This window comes from Martes martes, assembly GCF_963455335.1.
Source record: "Martes martes genome assembly, chromosome: 4".
Lineage (NCBI taxonomy): Eukaryota > Metazoa > Chordata > Mammalia > Carnivora > Mustelidae > Martes > Martes martes.
In genome coordinates, this window is record NC_137891.1 from 141,169,726 (window position 1) to 141,195,369 (window position 25,644).

Consider the following 25,644-nt stretch of genomic DNA (forward strand, 5'->3'; position numbering starts at 1 on the left):
CTTAAATTATGGCAGTTATTTGCTTTACAAAATAATGGGCCATAGGTTTTCTTTAAATAGTTAGCTTCGATTTGATGTAATTGTAACCACTTAGTCTCTGTATTGTGGATATAATAAACAATGGCACAAAGAGATTTGTTTATTCTCACATTACTGATTAACATGTGCCTTAATTAAAGGAAATTAAGGAGTTGAAAAGTGTATTTAAGAGTACAGGAAAATTATTGGTATTGTGGGAATTTATAGTAGAAGAGCACAATTGTAATGTTGCAAAAATCAGATGCTTATGTATTATTTTTGTAACATGAGTAGTGGTTGTAAAAATTGCAAATGGCAGAAAGAACTTTATATGGTGGAGACATAATTTGGGAGACTGGTGAAAACTTTTGTTTTAACATATCTGAAAAACATTGTTTGCAGATTTGCTTTTGTTTGAAATAATATGGGGTTCTGAGAAGGTAGGTATTTTATTTTAAATAAATCTGATTACATAATTTTACTAGTATTTGAATATTCTCTCATTTACTTTTCTAGAAAGCATTTTAAAAAACATGCATGGGAAGTTTTTGTTAGAACTTTTTTTTTTTTTTAAAGATTTTATCTGTTTGTGAAAGAGAGTGCGGGTGCATGAGAGCAAGCATAAGTCGGGAGAGGGGCTCAGGGAGATGCAGACTCCCCACTGAGCAGGGAGCCCCATGTGGGACTCGATCCCAGGACCATGGAATCATGACCTGAGCTGAAGGCAGACGCCTAACCAACTGAGCCACCCATGCGCCCAGAACTCTTTTTTGAGTGTTTACTGTATTTGAAGCATTGTACTTAGTAATTTACTTCCATTTTTAAATTTGATTTTTGCATTATGAGGGAGACTATCATTATCCTATTTTATGCTAAGGAATTGAAAAAGAGATTAGGAATTTACCCTAGGTTTTACAATTAATAAGCAGTAGAACCTGGATTTGAATTTCAACACTCATCTTACATATTCAATATCAAAAATGAGTGGAAATGGATACTTATCGTAACATTCAATTACTCTGTATTTTTTGAAAAATAGGGGGAAAAAGGAAGAGGAAATACTCTCCCTAAAAACCTATGCTCTTGAGAGGTAGCAGTTTGTCTTGCCTCCTTCTCCCTAATCCTCATTCCCTCCCATAGTACTGATACATAGGCTTCACTCTCAGAGATTCTTAAATTGTTTATAGAGTTAATACCCTGCATATTTATTGTTGTTGACCTTCCCACATGATACACATGTGTCTACACAGTTGATTATTGTTGTTACTACTCTTGTTTTTCCTTTACCTATCCTTTAGTGCTTTCTGGGGTTGGGTCCATACTTTTTCACCTTGTCTTGGGTTGTCTTCATTATTCTTATTCCAACAATCCTCTAAAAATCCCTTATAACTGGCTCCAGTTCTAATAGCAGATTCCCAGGCCAAGGCCAGGTTGCTGAATCAGGACTTCTGGGGATGGGGCCCAGTATCTGAATGTTATAAAACTTCCCAAGTGACTCTAACGATCAGTCACATTTAAGAAATTAAAGCCCTGGTTCTCTTCACCTTCTCTTCATCTGTTCTTTCAGAGAAGAACAGATATAATTCACTTCTGATCGTACACATTGGTAGCATATTAAATTAACGTCAGTGATAGTGATGATGAAGATGGAATTCCTACAGACCAACCCCATCGTAATGCTTTTGTTTATGATAGTTATATAAAACAGTAGCCTATTATGTTTAATTACAACTAGCACAGTAAAACAGCACAACCCCAAACCCACCGTCATTTTTAGGCAGGAGCAAGTATTAGTCATCCCTTTTTTCTTTCTTAATTCTTTTGTTTTCTTAATTTCTCTTGTTGGTCTGTTAAAAGAAAGCAAAAGAGGAAGCAAGGTCAAATGGAATTATGGAATATCAATACACAGAAATTTCAATTGATGACAAAATGCAAATAAAGTCAGACAAGAATGAAATTATTTTCTTCGATTCGTTTTTTTTTTTTTTCTTTTAAATCCTATTTAGATTCAGAGGAAATTATGTTGCTAACTCGTGCCATCTTTAAGGAGGGTTTGGGAGGATGGTGCTGTGGGAACTTTAGTTGGTACTCCAAGGTGATCCCTATATGTAAAGAGAAATTATCTTTAAATGCTGTACTTATTATTCTTTGTGATTTAAAAACAAATTATGTAATAAGGTAATTATGGTGAACTAATACTTCTAGATGCCTAGAAATTTTGGTTGCTTTAACAGTACTAATTAAAAACATGTTTGCATTGGAAAGTCTGGATTTCTTTAAGAATAATTTATAGCATGCCACATGTAATATTTCTTTCCTTTCCAACTGCTTTCTATTATATGCTTAGGGTTTAGATCGCTCCAATTCCTGGGTTAACACTGGTGGTCCAAAAGCTGCCCCATGGGGATCCAACCCCAGTCCAAGTGCAGAATCAACACAGGTGGTGTTTATATTAGAGGTTTCTTTATTGGCTGCTGATGTTTCTTTTTAGAACATTACTTTTTAGTACATACTATGATTTCAGTGGCTTGCTTTTTAATCATTAAAAAGTGTGTATTTTTGTTTACTTAGCACATTTTCCAACTACTATGCATGAATACCACCAATTGCACCAGTAATGCTGTCCTTTCCTACTTCCTGTCTCTTCCTCCTCCTTCCTCCCTGTATACTCTGTCAGTATTTAAATGCCTGCTGCTTATGCAAGTGATGGCTTTGATAACAGTTTCTACTGTAGGGGTAGCACATTTAGTAAGAACTAAAAAAAAATTTTGTGTGGAAAAAACCTGGCAGTTTTCCATTTGCTTTTGGTTTAAAGTGTATCTATTATGTCCTTTTCATTTAGCATTTACTGTTTTGCCTTTTTTTTTTTTTTTCATAATTACTGATTAGAAATACTGGGACTAAGCTGAAATTAAGTGTGAACAGTATATGATCCCCATGTTGTAAGGTTTAATACCAGAAGCAAAAATCCATTTTAATTTGTGTTGTGTTGCAAAGTATGAAATTTGTGTATAACTTAGTTGAACTAGGTTTTGCTTACTTAAGTCTAGTTGCTTCATAGCTAATATTGCATGACACCTCAAAATATACTTCTCATCTGTATATTGGCTTTGGAGGGAAATGCTCTTGTTCTTGAAGAATTTGATTCCATGTTTATTATCGTAAATGTTTTATATTTGAAATATATGGCAGATCTGAATAGAAGTTTTTGATAGTAGTGAAAAGTGAAAGAAACCATTTGAACCTTTTGATTTCCTTGATTGAATATAAAACTCTTGATTTCTTCTTTTTGGTCTGAGACCAGTGAGAAGTATGTTTTTACTTTTTACATTTTCTTACTGGATGTATGCATGTGTATAGATCACACAGATAAAAGTTTCATTCTTTGCAGCACTCTGAATTTATATAATCATTAAAATAATTCATCTTTTTACTAAAAATATGTAGAAGCCATTTTGATACTTCTAATGCACTGTCATTAAAGCAGCTTAAAATGGTAAAAATGAGATGAGCCATAATAAAACAGTTGTTGAAACCAAAGTAAGACTATTTAAAAAATTGTATGTAATCCTTGAGCTGCAGCGCCCTCCGCAGCAGACTTTAATGTTATCTCGTCATTCATTCACCTCCACTCCATAGGCTATGGATCGAAGTTGTAATCGTATGTCTTCGCACACAGAGACGTCAAGTTTCTTACAAACATTAACGGGACGCTTACCAACTAAAAAGGTAGATTCATATGAAGACAATCCATATAGGGGGAAATTCCAACAGTTAAACAGATGTAAGATTTCTTTATGTAGCCAGTATGTTACAATAATTGCATTTAAATTATTTGTTTAAAAATACATTTGAGCAAGCGCTGCTTGTCTGATGCCTTTTTGGGCATACCACTCCAGTGTATGCTCTTTTGTTAGTGAAATGTTTATATCTTTGGGATTGACTGTTTGAAATCAAATTTGATGATCAGATTTTAGTACCAAAAAATGTATCAATTCTGAATTCTGTTTCTGTAACTGCTCTGTTTTGTGTTTTAAATCTCCAGGGAAAGGAAGATGAGTTAGAAAAATTATCACTCTTAGTAAGATATGTTGATTTGCTTCCCTTATGCACAGTTTTGTTAGTCCTTTTTCATATCGATATACCCTACTTTGCAAATGCTTTGTATGCATATCCATTATAAGGCAGGAAATTTCTGCTATGTTTATAAAAAAGACTTCAGATACCTGAAAACTTGAAAATTAATGGCTTATACCAAAGTTTAAATTTCTAAAGGTATTTCCTAAATTGTACCAGCAAAGTTCATGAATGTATTTGCATATGTTGGAATATGTATTTAAGGCACAAACAAGATCGTATTTGTAACTGTGAGTTTTGGTCTAGTTTCTGTTTGCAGGTACAATTTAGGAGGCTGTTTCCCACCTGCCCTTTTAAAATTACATTTTACTGCAAGATAACATGTAATTTTTTCAGCTATTCAACATGCCACTGTCTTCCATGTATAAACAGCCGTTTCGTTAATGGGTGTCCTCACTGCATCATTGAATGGTTCACATGCCTTATTTTGCTTATTCTCATTATATCTTCATTTGTAATTGCATTATGGTTTGGTTTGTGTTATCAGCAGATATGACTTTGATAATAACTTTGGATTTACTTCTGGATAGCTTTTTCATGAGGAGCTGGCTTTGCAGTGGGTTGTTTGCAGTGGCAGCGTGCGGGAATCAGCTTTGCAACAAGCCTGGTTCTTTTTTGAGTTAATGGTGAGCAAGCACGACACATTTTTAATACTGTTTTCCTTAGTTGGCAACTTTGTGTTAGCTCATTATTTTATCCTAAAAAGCCTTTTCTGTTGTCCTTCTTAGGATTTGACATGTGCCTCCAAGACAAAATTACATTTGTTACATCTCTGAATAAACACTGTGGACACTGAGCATAATTCTGGTGGAATTAGAAGGCTCTGCTTAACTATTTTTTTAGAGATGGTTGTAGAACCAGCTCTCTTTTTTTTTTTTTTTAAGATTTTTTAATTTATTTATTCGACAGAGACAGAGATCACAAGTAGGCAGAGAGCAGACAGAGAGAGTGGAGGAAGCAGGCTCCCTGCTGAGTAGAGAGCCCAATACAGGGCTCGATCCCAGGACTCTGGGATCATGACCTGAGCCGAAGGCAGAGGCCCTTACCCACTGAGCCACCCAGGCGCCCCAAACCAGCTCTCTTTTTAAAGAAAACATGGTACCTTATTTCTTAGTCTGGACATGGCTAGCACATAATGTATTTTAGATTTCATCCCAAACATAGATAAAAAGGGCTTTAAAGATTCTCACTGTTTTCATGGTTCAAAAGCTCAATAACAACACTTTCAGCACAATTTAATAAATGATATTAAAAACAAATGGATTAATATCTTAATATTTATATACATATAAACTCATATATACACGAGAGCAATAAAGATTTGCCAAGTATGTACGATGTGTAGCACTGTCCCTGTGGGCTAGGGGTTTTCAATGCACAGAGAGACAGAACTGTGATTCATACTCAGGCGTTCTGGCACTAGGGACTTTTCCTCTTCAACCTCTAAAAAGCTGAAGTCATTGAAACTTTTTCTTCCAAAAGAGGAATGTGTAAAAATATAATGGAAAACAAAACAACAATAACAAAAAGGGAGGCAGGAAGAAAAGAAACAAAGAGCTTCCAGAGTATGTCATAGGGTCATTCTCAGCGTTGAGTGTTACCTATATTGGGGATAAGAAGACAGTTTTTCTAGAGATTTACAATCTACAGAAGAAAGTCAGTCAGGGACCCTATGTAAGTGATAGGCTTCTCATTTTTTCCCCTCTAGAGAATAAACACCAAGTTTGTAATTCTTGTGCTTTTAATATAAGATCAAATTGTAATTTTGATTTTTTGATAGTCTTACGTGTATGTTCAGATTTCTTTAGAGTAGTTAAAAAGCTACAGTTTAAAACTTAACTCTGCTGTTTACTAATTGTTGAAACTTGGTTTTGCTTTCCCTGAATTCTTTATTATTATTACCACATTGTTGTAATAGTCAATATCCAGAAGCATTTTTTTAAAATATTTATTTAACACAGAGAGATCACAAGTAGGCAGGGAGGCAGGCAGAGAGAGAGGGGGGAAGCAGGCTCCCCGCTGAGCAGAGAGCCCGATGTGGGGCTCGATCCCAGGACCCTGAGATCATGACCCGAGTCGAAGGCAGAGGCTTAACCCACTGAGCCACCCAGGTGCCCCAGAAGCATTTTTTAATTAGAGAGAGAGCATGAACGAGTGTGCACATGAGCGTGTCGGAGGAGGGGCATAGGAAGAGAATCTCTAGCAGACTCTGTACTGAGCACAGAGCCTAGTGCAGGGCTTGATCTCCGGACCTTTGAGATCATGATCTAAGCTGAAACCAAGAGTTAGATGCTCAGCAGGCTGAACCACCCAGGTGCCCACAGAAGCATTTTGTACACGTTAAATCACTTTGTTAATTTTTGCCCAAAGTTTACTATTCATATTGAGTCATCAGTGTTTACTGTACACTCACCATACATCACTATATAATAGATGCTGAAGAGACCACAGTGAAGTCTGTGTGTCTAGTGTCTCAAAGCTTACTGTTTGGCATATATGGAATGTCAAAATGTTGCATCTTAGAAAAGATTTCATTTAAAACAAATTTGAAAGGTGAACTATTTTTCTGTTCATATCCATAATTCTTTTCATATTGGTAGCCAGAATAATTTTATGGAGATGATGCAGTGATTGAGTTTTACCGTGTTTGATATCTCTTGGGAACATAAGCTACTGCAGGAAGATTCTCAAAGTATTTGAGGGGCTAGAAGTATTTCAGCCATCTGTTAAATCACATAGTGTAGTGAAAAAATAGCCTGGATATGATTAATTGTTAATTGCATTCATAAAAAATTAAACTAATGCCTTATTTATTTTTTCAGGTAAAGAGCATGGTGCATCATTTATATTTTAATGATAAACTTGATGCACCAAGGAAAAGTCGTTTTCCAGAACGTTTCATGGATGACATTGCTGCTCTTGTAAGCACAATTGCTAGTGATATAGTTTCACGATTTCAGAAGGTAATGATAACTTGTTAAAAAATTAAATTTCTGTCGAGCTCACATTAAGCTGTCATACTCTTATTTGTTTTTTTGCTTTTTATTCTGTTTTCCAGGACACAGAAATGGTTGAGAGACTCAACACAAGCCTTGCATTCTTTCTCAATGATCTGTTGTCTGTTATGGATAGAGGATTTGTCTTTAGCCTTATTAAGACCTGCTATAAACAGGTAATGCATAATTAGTAATAGTTAAATAATTTAAATACTGTGTTTGCTGTTTTTAGAGTTGCAGCTTAGATATCTTCAAGAACACATTCATATACTGATTTTTTTTTAAGATTTATTTATTTATTTATTTGACGACAGAGATCACAAGTAGGCAGAGAGGCAGGCAGAGAGAGAGAAGGAAGCAGGCTCCCTGCTGAGCAGAGAGCCCGATGCATAGCTCCATCCCAGGACCCTGAGATCACTACCTGAGCCGAAGGCAGAGGCTTTAACCCACTGAGCCACCCAGGTGCCCCTCATATACTGATGTTTTTAAAAAGCAGCATTTTTCTTTTTAAAAGGGATTTATTTGAGAGAGAGCATGAACAGAAGGGGTAGAGGGCGAGGCTCTGAGAGAGAATCTGGGGCACCTGGGTGGCTTAGTCGGTTAAGCATCTGACTCTTGATTTCAGCCTAGGTTATGATCTCAGGGTCCTGGGATCGAGCCCCGCCCCATGTCAGGCTCCCTGCTCAGCTGGGAGTCTGCTTGACTCCCTCTCCCTCTGGCCCTCCCCCTCTTCTCTCTCCCTCTCGTTCTCTCTTAAATAAATCTTTAAAAAATAAAAGCAGGGTATTTTTATTAGTAAGACAAAAATAAATTTCATTTGTTTTATGAGGACACAGGCCTATGGCAAGCTGATACCTGTACAGCTGACTTTTCCTTGGTTTTACTGGCCCAGCGGGGACCTTTTTTTTTAGACTTTATTTATTTATTTGATAGACAGAGATCACAAGTAGGCAGAGAGGCAGGCAGAGAGAGAGGAGGAAGCAGGCTCCCTGCTGAGCAGAAAGCCTGATGTGGGGCTCGATCCCAGGACCCTGGGATCATGACCCGAGCCAAAGGCAGAGGCTTTAACCCACTGAGCCACCCAGGCGCCCCAGGGACCTTTGATTCCCATTCTGCAGCAGATCAGCAAGTCACTAGACTGAATGTTAAATAGCCCTGGGGGTGCCTAGATGGCTCACTCCGAAGAGCATGTGACTCTTGATCTTGGGTTTGTGAGTTTGAGCCCCCCATTGGGTATAGAGATTGCTAAAAAAAAAAAAAATAGATAAAATAAACTTTAAAAAAGTATATAGAAAAAAATAATGTAAAGCAACCCCATGATGTCATGTAAGTGTACCGGTTACACTGAATGGATAGCCAAATGAACTTGTTTGTGTATTTATTGGGTGATTTTTAAAGCAACTGCATTTTGCTGTGTAGTCCTCCTAATGTAGACTTAGACATTGTAGAATTTAGAATCATGGATGGATGTTTACCCAAATCCTCAGTCAGTCACTTTGTCGCTTTTATTATTTTTTTGATTTATTTATCTTTTCCATTATGTTGCTTTTACTTAAAAAGCATCCTGGAACTTTTCTACAAACAACTGACTTTAAAATTTTTATCAACCGATGAATATGCCTTTTGGAAAACATTAGTTATTGGTCCTCTTAGGCCATGTGGGTAGTGAGCTGTATAATCATTCTAGAATTACCTTTTAAAGGAAATTTAAAAATACACAGCTCTTGAGTTCTATCCCAGAATTATTGAGGAGTTTAAATCCTAGGCGTGGGGGAGGGGTGTGCGGGACACAGTGCTTGTGCAACGTTTCCCAGCTGGTCCACAGGCTCATTTCTGAGAATTACTGGTTTAGAATGCTGTTTGGCAGTCTAATATTTAGAATTTTGGGGATCTGTTCTATCAGCCACTTTTGTTGTATGTTCCACAGATTGACCGATTTACTTTAGAGAGTGTGCATATGATTGGGGGGAGGGGCGTAAGGAGGGGGGAGAAAGACTCCCAAGCTGCCTCTGCGATGAGTACAAGTCCAACATGGCATTTGATCCCACAACCCTGAGATCATGACCTGAGCTGAAAGCAAGAGTTGGATGCTCAACCAACTGATCCATTCAGGCGCCCCTGTATGTTCCTTTTAATAGAGAAGTTAAAACTACATGTAGTCACTGACCCACTTGCAAATATTTGCAGTAGTATGTATTATTTTTACTTTCCCCCCAAAATTTCATGTTCTGTTGCTCCTCAAATCTTGTTGTTGTTCTTCAAGCATTGACTTTCTGTGTTTGCCAAACATTGAGCTAGACCCCAGGGATGCCAAAACTTTCAAGTCAGTGTGTATATGTCTCCTCAGAGTAGCTTACCGTGTAGCTGGGTGAATAGACAAATAGTTAATCATAAATATAGGTTAACACAGGGTGCTAATTATCCAAAGAATGGATCATTTTCTTGGTATTTTTTTTTAAAAAGATTTTATTTATTTATTTGACAGAGACACATCGAGAGAGAGAACACAAGCAGGGGGAGTGGGAGAGGGAGAATCAGGCTTCCCTACCTGGTGGGGTTTCCATCCCAGGACCCCGGGATCATGACCTGAGCTGAAGGCAGACACATAATGACTGAGCCACTCAGGGCACCCCCAATGGATCATTTCTTTCATGAAGTTATTTTGGTGATATACTTTTCCTTCATAAAGTATATCTTTGAAAAGTGGAAATATTAATGCTATATTATAAATATAGAGAATATGACTTTTAGCCTAGTCAGTGGATATGTAAATCTTACGTAGATCTTCTAGTTCCCCATTTTTTTATTCTAGCAGTAACTCTGGAAAAAGCTGATACTGTTGTTTAAACCACAAAACCCAAAACTGCCCACTAAATACTTCATCTGTCCTTCTGGTGTTGGCTTAGAGAAATGATGAATTCAATTGGTATTCTTTTATTTATGTAATGCTTACAAGGTATCTTCAAAGCTTTATTCATTACCAAATCCAAGTGTGCTGGTGTCTTTGAGACTGGATTTTCTACGAATTGTCTGTAGCCATGAGCACTACGTTACACTGAACCTGCCCTGCAGTCTGCTTACTCCCCCTGCATCACCGTCACCATCCGTTTCTTCAGCAACATCTCAGGTATGCGGTGTCTGAAGAAGTTTTTTATAAAGCCCATGTTTGTACAAAAGCTTTCTGAACACTGGAAAAAATGGTAGGAAACACTGTTGAATAATAGCTGTGTGATAGGCTCTATGCTAAAGGCTTTGTAAGTATTAATTATTTGCTCCTTAGAGTAATTCTGGGGGGTAAGTTCTATTATTTTCATTTTGCATATGAAACACAGAAAAGTCATGAGCTTGCCCAAGATTACACAGTAATAAGTGGCAGAGCTAGACTTTGAATCAAGCCACGCGTTGACTTTATTCTAGAGCCCGAGGTCTCAACTACCGTGTTGTACTCCTCTTACAGATTTGTGCACATCCATGTGAGTGAATTCACTTAGATAAGCCCATTGAGATGTTTTTGCAGGTTGGGTTTTCTTGAAGCAGATGCAAAGTTGTCTTGAGTTTGGGCTAGAAGATGTTTATTAGGGACCAATACCTGTGAAAGGAAAAAGCATGAGGCATAACGTAGCCGAGAAAGAAGTCACACTGCAGGCAGTCCCGAGGAAGCCCTGCCTACCAAAGGAAAGTAGGTGGATGTTCGTAAGGTTTTCTTGGGTGGCAGTGGACTTCAGCAGCGAGTGGTTTCTGTCAAGACAAAAAGGGGTTATCATAGCAATTATTTCGTGTCCTGCCATACAGATTGAGATAAAGGGATTTTCTGGTTTTAATATCAGAGAAGCTCCTTCTAGTGAAACATTCTTTCTGCTCTGTAATTCCTGAGGCAGACAAGCTGCTTTCTTAAGCTTTCTTAATCTCTTAATGTTTAAAAGTTAAAATTGATCTTAACTTTTTGTAGTGTTATTTTTGAGTTATTTAATTCCTGGCTGTAATTCCCTAGCCTAGATCAATCTCAGATTCACGATAAAAATATATATTTTTTTAAACTTTACCTAGATTAGAAAACATTTTGCCTTTATGAAAAAGCTTATGGATTGGCTTATTTTCACATACTCTTTTACCTAGCTAGCATACACCTCTTTCTATAACGGATAAGGCTAGTCTTTTGCTTTCTTCCACATCCTCTGCCAGAGATGTGGCTGTCCAGTGAGGAACAAATTAATCATAGTATAGTTCCTAAAACCTTTAATGAAACACATTTGTTTACACCTAACTCCCTTCTGAACATCTCATTCAGCCAAGAAATTAATAGAATTCCTTCCATTCTCTTGTTCCGCACATGGATGGTCTTGAATATGAATTAGAGGGGGATGAGATTGTAGACACTCTTGTCCTGAACTATATCTTGGAAGGAAGGTATTTTGCAGTATTAAAAATCTTTTAAAACTCTGAGTGAATGACAAAATGATAGTAATTTTCTAGAGACAGTATTTTCTCTGAAAAACAGTTTTACTGGTATTTGGACTTTCTCTGGAAATCAATAGCTTTGACTACCAATATATCTTTTGTACTCAGCAGTAAATGCATAATATATCATTTGGATTTAGTCACTTTTTTCCTCCTTTAAGGTATGATATTGAAACATTAAATGGCTAAAAGAATAAAGGTAAAAAAAAGATGGAAAAGTTTCAATATGAGATAAAGGAAATTGAAAATAATTTAAAGTGTTATTTCATCATAGCTTCCTATGCCAAAAGTAAGAGGAGTTACTTTCTCCAATGTGAATAATAGTGATGTAAAATAAACTACCCTAGGTGAAGTGTATCTTACTTTGAGATAATGCTCATACTGCATTTATTGTAATGTTCTGTCTGTAGGATGTTTTGTTGCACAGCTATTGTAGTTTTCTTCTACCTCACTCCCAAACAGAGTTCTGGATTTTCCACAAACGTACAAGACCAGAAGATTGCAAATATGTTTGAATTGTCTGTGCCTTTCCGCCAACAGCATTATTTGGCAGGACTTGTGTTAACAGAACTGGCTGTCATTTTAGACCCTGATGCTGAAGGGTGAGTAGAGTTACTTTGCCTCGTGGAGTAGTAGTTTGCTTTTGGATAATGGGACAGAAGTATTGCACTTACTTTCCTAAGAATCAAAAGACTAGTCTTCGCCACTCATCATCTACCTTTGTATTCACTAAGTCCCATTTCCATGGTATTTCTGCATTTCACTGATTTTTAAGAAAGCCATTTTTTCATACTTTATCATCTCTGAATTTGAGGTTTGTTTTGAAATCAGTGGCATATCGTGGTTTATTTGGTAGTTTTCCTTCTTAGTGGTTACAAAAAATATTGTGTGTATTAGTAGGTAGACTCATAGATTTGTTGATGTATAGTAGGCACATTTCAGTTGAGGAAAATGGATTAGTTTTCTATTCCTTGTAAAGAAAATTTATTGTTTGCCATTATACTATGTAGCATTTTATTTCAAAATATGCCCCATAAACAAATATTCTTAGGTTTTAAGAACTTCCAAAGTTGTATACACTTGTACAGGATTTTTGGAAATTGACGTAGTAAGGAAAGGGCATATTGTCTGATGATTGAATTTAAATAGCTTGAGTGTTTTGGTCTAGCATCCCTAGAAGGTATTTCTATCTTAATAATTGCTTTAAAAAAAATCTGTGTAATCATAATTCCTTTAGGTAATGATCACTTTTTTAAAAACTCTCATAATAGGATCTTTAGGAGTTTCTTAACAGTCTGTATTTAAATTCCAGTATAGTTAACATACATTGTAATATCCGTTTAGGTGTACAATATAGTGATTCAGTACTTCCATACAACACCCAGTGCTCATCACAAGTGCGGTACTTAACACCCATCACCTATTTTATCCATCCTCCCGCCCCCTCCCCTCTGGTAACCAGCAGTTTGTTCTCTGTAGCTAAGAGTCTGGGTTTTTTGTTTATCTCTTTTTTCTTTGTTTGTTTGTTTTGTTTCATAGATTCTACATATGAGTAAAGTCATAGGGTATTTGTCTTTTTCTGACTGACTTATTTTGCTTAGCTTTATACCCTCTAGATCCATCCATGCTGTTGCAAGTAGCAATATTTCATTCTTTTTTATGGCGAATATTCCTGTGTGTGTGTGTTTGTGGGTATATACATATATACACCCACATACACACACATACATACATCTTCTTTATTCATCTGTTGATGGACATTTGGGTTGCTTCCATATCTTGGCTATTATAAATAAGGCTGCAGTAAACATAGGGTGCTTTTATCTTTTTGAATTAGTGCTTTTGTATTCTTTGGGTAAAATCCAGACTTTTAAGATTTTATTTATTAGAGAGTACATGTGTGTGTGCAGAAAGTGTGGGGGGGGCGGTTGAGAGGGGGGGACAGAAGGAGAGGGAGAGAAAGAAGGGAAGAATCCCAAGCAGACTGTGCTCAGTAGCAAGCCCAACATGGGGCTCGATCTCATGACTCCAAGACCATGACCTGAGCCGAAACCAAGAGTAGGACACTTAACCGACTGAGCCACCCAGGTGCCCCTAAAATCTAGACTTTTAGTAATGGTCCTCAAACCCCTATTTATCTGATTCTTGTGTAATTTTGTCACTGTCTTTCCTCCCCACATACTAAAATTTAGCCATCTCAATCTTTTTTTCTGTTTAGTATGCCAAAGTTACTCATACCTTAGGGTATTTGCACTTGGATTTTTTTTTCTCTGCCTAAAAAAGCAGTGCTCATGTTACTGTAAGACTGTCATGTACCTTTTTGCTCCTTGTGATTCTTCAGGTCTCCACTCAAATAGCATCTTCTGGGCGAGGCTTTCACTGGCTACCCAGTCAAAATGATAGCCACACTGCCCTGTCACAATCATTCTTATACATATGGCCCTCTTTTATTTTCTACAAAACATTTCTCTGAAATTTGCTGCTTAATTTCTGTCTCCTCCCATTATAAAGTGATTTCATGAGAGCATACACTTTTTCTTTTTTGTTCACTATTACACTTCAAATACCTTAGAATCGTGTCTGGCATAAAGTGGACAAATACACTTTCATAAATATGTTAATTCAGTAACATATGAATAATTGACTTTGACAGACTCTCATCCAATCTCTAGATTTTCTATTCTTTAGTGGTATATGGAAAAAATACAACATATATTGTCTTAGATAGGTCCTTGAGAAGAATGTTTTTCTTTTTACTTCATCTGCTTGCTAATAAGAATAATTCCTTGGGGGCAATAATATGTTTTAATATTGATCAAACATTTGCTCTCTGGAAACTTACATTATAGTTAGAAAATTAAGACTATAAAACAATAAGATTAAATGCTAATTTTGTAGTACATAGTTGTATAGAAGATTAATACCTTTACTGCATTTGTGACACTAAATTATTATTTTTGTGTCTGTGTTTCTATCTTGCAATAGCAAACTCTTTTTAAGAACAGGGACAGTGTCTTATCCCTAACACTTAAAAAATAGGATGTTGCAGGTCATACATAAACATTTTTTAAATAACTGCATGTGACTGAGTAATGTAGAACTATGAAAGGCTTATAAAGATGAGTGGGTAGAGCTTATTGGTAGGTTAACATTGGGCTGATAGCTACAGGGTAAGGAATACACACCCAGGTTTGGAAGTCCTCATTGGTAATGGAAAAATTCAAAACGGAGAACATAAAAGGCAAATGACTGGAATCTGAGATTTGGGTAAAATGAGAGAGAGTATGAGGAAAGGGAGGGAACTATTTGGAGAGAAAAATTGAGAAAAGAGAAGATGACAGCGTGAGGTAGAGAACTGGAGAATAAAATCTGAGATATGTCAGTTAGATGTGGTTCTTGACATGTTTAAAAATACACTTCCTGAATAAAAATTTGGAAAGAAGAAGAATCTCCAGCTAGATTTCATATGTAGCAATGTGAAGTGGCAGATAAGATGAATGGCCCTGGTTTCCAGTCCCAGCTTGAAATTGGCATTGTGATCTTAAATACCAAGGAAGGCAGTGTACAAGGCAGTGTGCTAATAGGTACGCTACATAAATTATGCAACTTAATTCTCATAGCCTCCTTATGAGGTAGGTGATTACCCTCCTATTGTAGGTAGGAAAACAGAAGGTATGTACGTCTAAGAAATTATTTAGCTATTAAATGATGAAGCTACTACAGTGCCATGTTGTAAGCATTCAAAAACTGGTCGTTCCAAAGAAAGGGAGTAGATACTAGGAAGTAAATGAAAACAGTTGCTATGGACTGGACATTCAGGAAGTTTATTACTGGAGAAATTATTGTAATAATTTATTACTAGGGGATAGTATATAAGGTAGAAGAGACTAGTTTCAAGTGAACTTGTATTTTCAACATAGGAAAGGCTTATTTGAAAGAAGGGAAAAGTTTAGTGGGGGGCATTGAAGCTGTTGAAGAAACATGGGGTTCTTAAACATAATGGAGAAATTACTTTTTGGGGAGAAGTACAACTTTTTCTGAGACAAGAAAAAGGACAAAAGGAATGATAGAGATATAAATGTGGATATGTGTTAAAGATCTGGCTAGAGCAAATCCAGAATGGTTTTTCTTTCCTAAAAATCAGAAGTCGGAAGTAAGGTCTTTTTCTGAAATGGGTGGTGAGAGACTGAAGGAGAGAGAATGAGATGTGGAACTGCTGCCAGGTGTAGTCTTAAGGACCTGTGTTGGCCGAATGTTTACTTAGAATAGTTCGCATAGTCAAAGCTTCTTCAATTTGAGAAGAGGCAGAAAAAAAAAAAAAGTTAGTGATTGTGAGTATTTTAACCCAGTTGAAACTCAGGACTAGGAGTCTACAGAAGGTATAGGACCCAAATGAGGTAGATGAGCAAGGAAGTAAATTTAAATAAGAGAAGTCAAAGACAACACCCGCCCTCCAGCCTATGGACTGCATTATCCATTAGGTAGAAGATTTTTCTTTTAGAAAAAGCACACAAAAGTTTATTTTTGATAAATGTGAGAATACCTATTTTGAAATAAAATTTGAAGCTACTTAGGATTTTTTTTTCTTTAAAATATAACCATAATGGGTCTTAAGTTCTTTAATATGAATATGCACTAATGAGTTAATGTAAAAGTAATTCAGATTTACTCCTAGGTGAATTTGTTTAGCATTTCTTTTCCCCTTCATCTTTACTTTATATAGAGAGAGTTAATTTGTTAATTTTATAATGAGAAGCGTTTCATAGGAATACATGCAAATATTTGGCAAAGTTTAACAAAGTTGGTTCAGTACTGTGAGTTAGTTTGCTTTAAAGATATTAACTAATCTCTGTGACCTTACTGCTGTTGCTGCTGCTTCATCTTCTTTTTAAATAGACTGTTCGGATTGCACAAGAAAGTCATCAATATGGTACACAATTTACTATCCAGTCACGACTCAGACCCACGGTACTCTGACCCTCAGACAAAGGCGAGGGTGGCCATGTTGTATCTGCCTCTGATTGGCATCATCATGGAAACTGTTCCTCAGCTTTATGACTTTACAGGTACTTAGTGTATTTAAAACACATCCTAAAGGAAATCTCAGTGTTTCCAAGTTTTAGAAATATCTCGAAGCTTGAAGATCTTATTTTAGGAAAAACAATACAAGGAAATGTGCACTGACATAAGTAAACTGTAAATATTTAACCATATTACTGAATAACTTTTGACTACGTGAGAGAATTCACTGCAGGCTTTCCTTAAGTAGTTCTTACGATGAGTTTTTAAACGATTTATAACACTTACAACATTTATAACACTTTTGTACCTACCTATTAGAAAATAGGTTTTTTGGTATGAGACTGTGCTATGCATCTGAAAATATGTATATAAGAAAAGACAGCAGATGTCTACCACCTTCAGTCTCATTTTTATTCATATATATAATTGAAATTAATATTTACCTGAATAACAAGAATTAGGTTTGTTGTTAACACGGTTAAGAAGTTGAAGTACGTTGCTTTTTTAAAAACTAGAACTCACAAAGTTTTATTGCTGTTGCTTTCCATATTTAGAATTTCTTGAATTTCCTCACTTGTCCTAAAGAAAATGCTGTAGTTTGCATTTAAAAAAAACAAAACCAAACATTTATTAAGTACCCATTACGTATTAAGAACTTGAACAGAGGGGGTGATACAAAGATAACCAACTCAGTGTCTTAAGGGACTGACAGTGAGTAGTTCAACCGTATTTTTAATCTCCAAAGCGGGCTTCCTAATCTGAAGGCAGATATGTTTATATTATTATATCTTCTTTGACTAGCAAGTTCGCTACAAAACTGTAAGTTATTACTGTAGGTATGAGTTAATATTTAAAATATTGTTGAAAATAAAATCTAATGATAAGTATTTCAGGTTAATAGGTTGTTCTTTTAAAGAGTTATAGAGAATAGGAAATTGCTCAATAACTGTGAATTAACAGTTAATTAACCAAGTGGAAATTTTGTTATTTGTTTTGGTTTTATTTTTTCTAGAAACTCACAATCAACGAGGAAGACCAATTTGTATAGCCCCTGATGACTATGAAAGTGAGAGCGGAAGCATGATAAGCCAGACAGTTGCCATGGCAATTGCAGGAACATCAGTTCCTCAACTAACGAGGCCCGGCAGTTTCCTCCTCACATCATCGGTAAGAACAACCCTCCTGCAGAAGTTTTTTCTAGGAAGACAGATATTTACAAGGATGTACCCTTAAATAACAGGTTGTTGTATTAGCTGATGCAAGAGTACTCTGGGTTTCATTCACTTTGTGGAAACTACGATTCTGAGGATATTGTTTATCTTGTACTGAGTTTTAAAAATTACTAATACCTCAGGGTTTATGGTATAAAGCTCTGGATTCCATCATTCAGAATTTTGGAAGTTACCTTATTGTATTTGACCCATTTTCTTTCTTTTCAGAATCCATTTTGTTCTTCAACCCTAAGAAATATTTTCAGTTATTTAGCAATTGAAATGCTTTTTTTTTTGGAAATGCTTTTTTTAAATCTCTGAAGATTTATACTGTTTCATGTTTTAAAAAAATCAATAGGTACTGTGCCCCTGTAATTATTCTCCCCCTTAAAGAGGGAAGGATATGGGAGCAGAGAGGAAACAAACTGCCAATAGAGCAAGATCAAGTTCTAAAAGACTTCCTTTCAGAAAAATGCGATGCTTGTGGAAGCTGTCCTGACAACTACAAGTTTTATTGAGATAGTTTACATATCGAAAGATTCACCCATTTTAAGTGTACGGTTTCATGGTTTTTAATGTATTTACAGAGCTGTGTGGCCATCACCACAATCTAGAGTATTTCCATCACCCCAAGAAGATTGCTTATGCCTACTAAGAGCCACTTTCTATTTCCCCCCAGCCCTAAGCATCAACTCACCTACTTTCTGTCTGTATATCTGTATAGACTTGCCTATTCTGGACATTTCATATAAATGGAATTATACACTGTGATCTTTCGTGTCTGGCTTTTTTTTTTTTTTTAAGATTTTATTTATTTATTTGACAGAGATCACAAGTAGGTAGAGAGGCAGGCAGAGAGAGAGGGGGAAGCAGGCTCCCTGTGGAGCAGAGAGCCCGATGCGGGGCTCGAACCCAGGATCCCGGGATCATGACCTGAGCCGAAGGCATTGGCTTAACCCACTGAGCCACCCAGGTGCCCCCCCCGTGTCTGGCTTTTTTGACCACATGTAAAGTTTTTGAGATTCAGCCACGTTGTCATGTGCTTCAGCACATGTTAATTTTTTTTTTTTTTTTTTAAGTTGCCAAGTAGTACTCTTTTGTATTGCTATACCAGATTTTTATCTATTTGTCAGGTGATGAACATTTGGATCCTTTCCAGTTTTTGGCTGTTAGGAATAATGCTGCTATGAATGTTTGTGTGCTTGTCTTTGTGTGCGTGCATGTTTTTTTTCTCTTAGATAGGTATCTAGAAGTGAACCTGCTGGGTTTTATGGTATCTCTGTGTGTAACATTTTCAGACACTTCTAAATTCTTTTAAAGGTGGCTGCCCCATGTTACATTCTCACCAGCAATAAATAAAAATTCTTGTTTCTCAAATCCTCCCCAACACTTGTTACTGTCTCTTTTTTTATCATAACCACCTTGGTATAGAGTAGTATGTCACTGTGGTTTTGATTTGCGTTGCCCTAATGTCTGCTGATGTTGGACATCTGTTCATTTGTTTATCGATGCATCTCTTTTGTATGCCTTATTTAGAGAAAAGTTCATCCATCTTTGTTACCATTTTAGTATTGTGTCACTCATTTTCTTGTTATCAGGTTGAAAGAGTTCTATATATATTCTGAGTACAAATCTCTTAGGTGATTTGCCAGTATTTTCTCACATTTTGTGGACTATCTTTTTGCTTTCTTGTTGATGTCATTTGAAGTGCTGAATTCCAATTTACCAGTTTTCTTTTATCACTGGTACTTTATATATTTAGTATGTATAATATCAAAAGTACATGCACAATTAAGGTTATCATTAATAGAAGAAACAATAGTGTACCCACCACCCAGCTTCAGGATAGAACATTGCAAATTCCTTGAAAGTTTCCAGTCTGCCCTCAGTTCAGTCCCTGTCTCTGCCCAAAATGACCACTGCGCTCAATTTTTTTTACCTTGCTTTTCATTTTTAAAAACTTGTCTTGTGTGAAACATATATGTTAAAAAGTATATGAAACATAAATGTACAAATTTACAAAATATTGTGGAATGAACACCTTTGTAACCAGCACTCAGGACAAGATATAGAACATTGGCTGCCTTTCTGAAATCTTTAGCATGCTCTTCCCTACTACAGCTATCCACCAAGCTGCCCTCTGTCCTAACTAATGAAGTAATTGCTTATTTGCTTATACTTTTGCCATTCAACTTTGCATCCCTAAATACTGTAATTTATTGTTGTTATATCTTTAGTTTTCATCCGTGTTATAAAATGTAGCTATCATTTACTGATTTTCATTTCTGTATGTCATTAAGTTGATTGACTATAGTTCAGTTTACTTACCCAGTCTGTTCTTAGATGCATGAATGGCTTCTGATCTTTGGTTATTTCAAATAGTAATCCTATAGATTTCTTCTTTTTTTTCCCCTGTAGATTTCTTTACATGTATCTTGTATATATATGCACTTTTATTTAGATTATTTCCTAGGAGTTGAATTTGCTGTGTTAAAGAATATGTATGTATCTTTATACCAGATATACCTGGGTATTTTTCCAAAGGTTTTGTCTCAATTTATACTTTACCTACAGTATGAGAGTTCCCATTCTTTCACATGTTCATCAGCATTTAGATGTTTGAGACTTGAAAATTTTTTTCAATCTGATACTTTATAGTTGTACCTCATTTCAGCTTTCGTTTCCCTGGTGCCTCATGAGGGTGTGCACTTCTTCATATACATGTTGGCCATTTGAATTTTCTCTTTTGAGGTGTTGAGGTTCTAGTGTTTTTTGCTCATTTGCCATTTGGTTGTCTGCCTTTGTTTATAATTTGTATGAGTTTATATGTTTTGGATCAAATCCACTGTCAGTTATAAGTGGTTCAAATATATCTTTTTTTTTTTTAAATTTGTGACTTGCCTTTAACACTTACTTAATGGTGAATTTGGTGACTAGAGTGCCTTATTTAAAACACTTAAAAATTTATCAGTCTTTTCCTTTACAACTAGTGTTTTTTGTATCTTTAAAAATTCGATCCCTATTCTAAGATTTTGAAGATATTTCCTGTTACTTTTCCAAATGTTTTTTTGTTCTTTCATATTTAATCCTAAAATATACCTGGAATTTTTTATGAACAGTAGAATCTGGGGATTCAGGTTTGTTCATTCATTCATTGAGATTAAACCAAATTATCTCAGCTCTGTTTATTAAGAGATTATTTTGCCTACTCCTCTGGAAACTACCTCAGTATGGTCTGTCATGTAGAAAAAGCCCTCATACATATAAAAAAATTTTTTAACATAAATTTTAAAATCAGCTTATGATGTTCCACTAAAGTAAATCAACAAAAACCAATGAACCTGTGAGGATTTTGGCTGAGATTGTAATGAGTATATGGATCAATTTTGGTGAAAATTGGTATTTTTGCACTACTAAATCTCTTAATCCTTGAACATGATGGATCTCCCTATTATTTAGATCTTCTTTAACATCTGTGAATATAGAAACTTTTATAGGTTGTTTTTTTGTTTTAATATTTTATTCATTTGGGAGAGAGAAACAAAGCACAAGCAGGGCGAGAGGCAGAGGGAGAGGGAGAAGCAGACTCCCCCCTGAGCAGGGAGCCTGATGTGGGGCTCAGTCCCAGGACCTTGGGATCATGACCTGAGCCTAACACAGATGCTTAACCAACTGAGCCACCCAGGAACCCCTATAGTTTTCACTAAAGAAGCCTAGTACAGGGGCTCCTGGGTGGCTCAGTGGGTTAAGCCTCTGCCTTTGGCTCAGGTCATGATCTTGGGGTCCTGGGGTCAAGCCCCACATCAGGCTCTCTGCTCAGCAGGGAGCCTGCTTCCCCCTTTCTCTCTGCCTGCCTCTCTGTCTACTTGTGATCTCTCTCTGTGTCAAATAAACAAATAAAATTAAAAAAAAAAAAGAAAGAAAGAAGCAGCAGCCTAGTACATCTTTTATAGATGTGGTTTTGGTCCTTGATATTTTTTATTTTTATATTATAAAATTACATGTGATACATATATATATAATCTTATGAGTGTCCTCTTTTTCAAAAATTCTTTTTTCCAACTGTTGATTAATTTTGTGTAGAAATAGAATTAATTTTATACAGTGATACTTATTTCCAGCAGAATTGCTAAACTAATAACATATGTGTAGATTTTTTTCTACATACACAATCCTATCATCTGTGAATAATGGGAGTTGGTTTATTACTTTCAAGTTTTTTCCATAACTAACATTACTGACCAGAACCTCCAGTACATTGTTGAATACAAGTGACAATAGTTGGCATCCTTAAAAGTGCAAACTTGCAACATTTCATTCTTACACGTAAGTGCTATAGTATTGGGGGGATTTTTTGGTGTTTGGTTTTTTTCAACTATCCTCTCTTACATTGTGAAAGTCGTCTTTCTGTTCCTGGTTTGCTAAGAGTTCTGTTTTTTAATTATGACTAGGTGAATTTTATCATGCTCTCTTTGGATCCATTGAGACGCTTGTGTTATTTTGCTTTTAAATCTTTTACTGTGACCCCTTTCAATTGATTTCCTAGTGTTAAACCTACCTTCAGTTGCTGAATTAAACCGACTTTTTTCCGTGATTGTATATTAATGGATTTTGTGTGGCATAATTTAAGATTCATGTATTTATGCTTGTAGGTAAACAACTGCTTGTGATATTTCTCTCATAATGTTCTTTACAGGTTTTGAAATCAGGGTTAGGTTAGCCAATTTAAATTTAAAAGGGAGTTTACCCTTTTATTCTGTTCTCTGGAAGGACGTGTTTAAACTTGGAGTTATTTCTTCCTGGAATATTTGGAGAACCTGTGGGTGATGCCATCTGTACTTGTAGTTTTCTTTTTTGAAAGTTTAAAAATTACTGATTTAATTTCTTTAATGACTGTAAGACTGTTCAACTGTTCTATTTCCTTTTACACTGATTTTTGTAAATTTTACTCCAGTAGAAAAAGTCTGTATCATCTATAGTGGATATAAATAGTTTCATATCTGTGGTTGGCTTTTTGTACCCTTTGTCGTGCATCAGTCTCAACAAAAATTTGTGTATATCTTTAGTCTTCATAAAAACCAGTTTGGGGCCTGTTGATCCTCACTTTTTTTTAAAAGATTTTATTTATTTATTTCACAGATAGAGATCACAAGTAGGCAGAGAGGCAGGCAGAGAGAGAGGGGGAAGCAGGCTCCCTGCTGAGCAAAGAGCCCAACGTGGGGCTCGATCCCGGGACCCCGGGATCATGACCTGAGCAGAAGGCAGAGGCTTTAACCCACTGAGCTACCCAGGCGCCCCTTGATCCTCAGTTTTGAATGTTTATCTTTTTTACGGTCTTCTATTTACTTTGGGTTTATATTGTTCTTTTTCTAACTTGAGGTGGGTTAGCTCACTAATTTTCCTCATTTCTTCTTTGGTACATATTATAAGCCTGTACATTTTCCTTTAGTTATTGTTTTAGTTACATGCCACAGTTTATATGGAGCATTTTTATTATTGAGCTCAAAAATAGATCTGAAGTGCACTATGATTTTTTTTAGACTTTTAGGCTCTAAGTTTTAGTTTTAAAATGTTTAGTCTTTATCCAAAGAAGACCTGTAAATGGCCAAGAGACACATGAACAAATACTCAACATCATTTGGCATCAGAGAAATACAAATCAAAACCGCAATGAAATAACCACCTCACACAGGTCAGAATGGCTTAAATTAACAAGTCAGGGAACAACTGATGTTGGTGAGGATGCAGAAAAGGGAAACTCTCACACCGTTGGTCGGAATGCAAACTGGTACAGCCACTCTGGAAAACATAGAGGTTCATCAAAAAGTTAAAAATAGAGCTACCTTATGCCCCAGCAATTGCACTATTAGATATTTTTCCAAAGGATGCAAACATAGTGATTTGGAAGGGCACATGCACATGTACCCCAGTGTTTATAGCAGCAATGTCCACAATAGCCAAACTAAGGAAAGAGCCCATCTGTATATCGACAGATGAATGGATAAAGAAGCGGTATGTACACACATACACACACACACACTGGAATATTACTGAGCCATCAAAAAGAATGAAATCATGCAAATGGAACTAGAGGGTATTATGCTAAGCAAAATAAGTCAGAGAAAGGCAAATACCATATGACTTCACTCATGTGGAATTTAAGAAACAAAACAGATGAACATAGGGGAAGGGAGGGGGAAAATAATACGAAAACAAAGAGGGAGGCAAAACCGTAAGAAACTTTTAACACTTGAAAACAAACTGAGTGTTGTTGGAGGGAAGGTGGACAGAGGGATAGGGTAATTAGGTAATGAACATTAAGGAGGACATGATAAAGATAATGATAATGATCACTGGGTGTTGTATGTAACTGATGCATCACTATATTCTACCCCTAAAACTGATAATACAGTATGTGTTTATTAAATTGAATTTGAATAAAAAATTTTTAATAATTCTAATCATAAGGTGAGGTGCCTGGGTAGCTCAGTCAGATAAGCGTCCAGCTTTTGATTTTGGCTCAGGTCATGATCTCAGGGTTGTGAGATCAAGCCCTGTGTACGCTCCGCACTGGCAGAATGTGGAGCTTGCTTAAAATTTGCCCTCTTGGCTCATTTGGTTGGGCAAGTGCCGTTGGCTGAGGTCGTGATCCCAGGGTCCTGGGATTGAGCCCCAGCAAGGAGCCTGCTTCTCCCTCTCCCTGCTACTCTGTCTGCTTTTGCGCACGCTCTCTCTCTCTCTCTCTCTCTCTCTCTCTCAAATAAATAAATTAAATTATTTTTAAAAATTAAAAAAAAATTGCTCTCTCCCTCTCCCTCTGTACTCCCCACAAAATGTGTGTGCGTGTGTGTGTGTGGCCATAGGAAAATTTCTCATGATCCTATGCTTCTGATTTTGGCCTGATTTCATAATCAAAGAACTTTGTATAATTTCATTTTGTTATATTTGTGGCAACTGGTTTTTATGGTCTTGTATATAGTGAGTTTTTGCAAATAGCTCATGTATTTGGAAATGCATAGTCTTGGGTGCCTGGGTGGCTCAGTGGGTTAAAGCCTCTCCCTTCGGCTCAGGTCATGATCTCAGGGTCCTGGGATCAAGCTCCGCATCGGGCTCTCTACTCAGCAGGGAGCCTGTTTCCTCCTCTCTCTGCCTGCCTCTCTGCCTACTTGTGATCTCTCTCTGTCAAATAAATTAATTTAAAAAAAAAAAGAAAGAAAATGCATAGTCTTCATTGTTCTGTATTTGTCCATTACACCTAATATTTCCAATTTGTTAATCTTAACTGTTTAAACCTTTGGGTTTTTTTTTCTGAATTCTGTCTGCTTATTCTAATACCCCACTATAGTCATGGTTTTTTAATAACTTGTCATTTTGTCAGGTTTAGTTTCATTTGAGGCCTTATTATGAAATACCTAATTTTAAATTATGTTTTTTTATGGATTTCATCTTTTATCAAAGTGAACTGTAATACTTTTTTTTAACCTTCAAGTCTACTTTGTATATTAGTTTAGTTATGCTAGGTTTCTTCTGAGATACGAGTTTTTCCATCCTTTACTTTCAGCATTTTTTCTTGTGTTTTAAATGTTTGAAATTTATGTTTTAGATGTCTTTTATAAATAGCATGTAGTTAGATTTTGTCTTAAATTTTTAAAATCTGTTTATTTTTGTCTCAGTAGAGTTTTTGAAATCATTTAATTTAGTGTAACTAAATTTAATATGAATTTAATATACTTAACATTTTTTTAAAGATTTTATTTATTTATTTGACAGACAGACATCACAAGTAGGCAGAGAGACAGGCA

At 36.1% G+C, this 25,644-nt stretch overlaps 1 protein-coding gene across 2 annotated transcripts in view; it reads left to right on the plus strand.

Annotated features, from left to right (window-relative positions):
* The window catches only part of DOCK7 (dedicator of cytokinesis 7), a 220,360-nt gene that overhangs the window by 141,938 nt on the left and 52,778 nt on the right, over positions 1-25,644 (plus strand). The window contains exons 23-31 of one of the 2 annotated variants that reach the window (XM_080800321.1): positions 2,366-2,458; positions 3,658-3,747; positions 4,686-4,781; positions 6,978-7,118; positions 7,214-7,327; positions 10,108-10,278; positions 12,072-12,211; positions 16,506-16,675; positions 17,644-17,798. In XM_080800321.1, coding sequence (XP_080656447.1) covers positions 2,366-2,458; positions 3,658-3,747; positions 4,686-4,781; positions 6,978-7,118; positions 7,214-7,327; positions 10,108-10,278; positions 12,072-12,211; positions 16,506-16,675; positions 17,644-17,798 — 1,170 coding nt within the window. The remainder of the gene's footprint in view (positions 1-2,365; positions 2,459-3,657; positions 3,748-4,685; positions 4,782-6,977; positions 7,119-7,213; positions 7,328-10,107; positions 10,279-12,071; positions 12,212-16,505; positions 16,676-17,643; positions 17,799-25,644) is intronic. The other variant, XM_080800322.1, reaches the window with a different exon arrangement.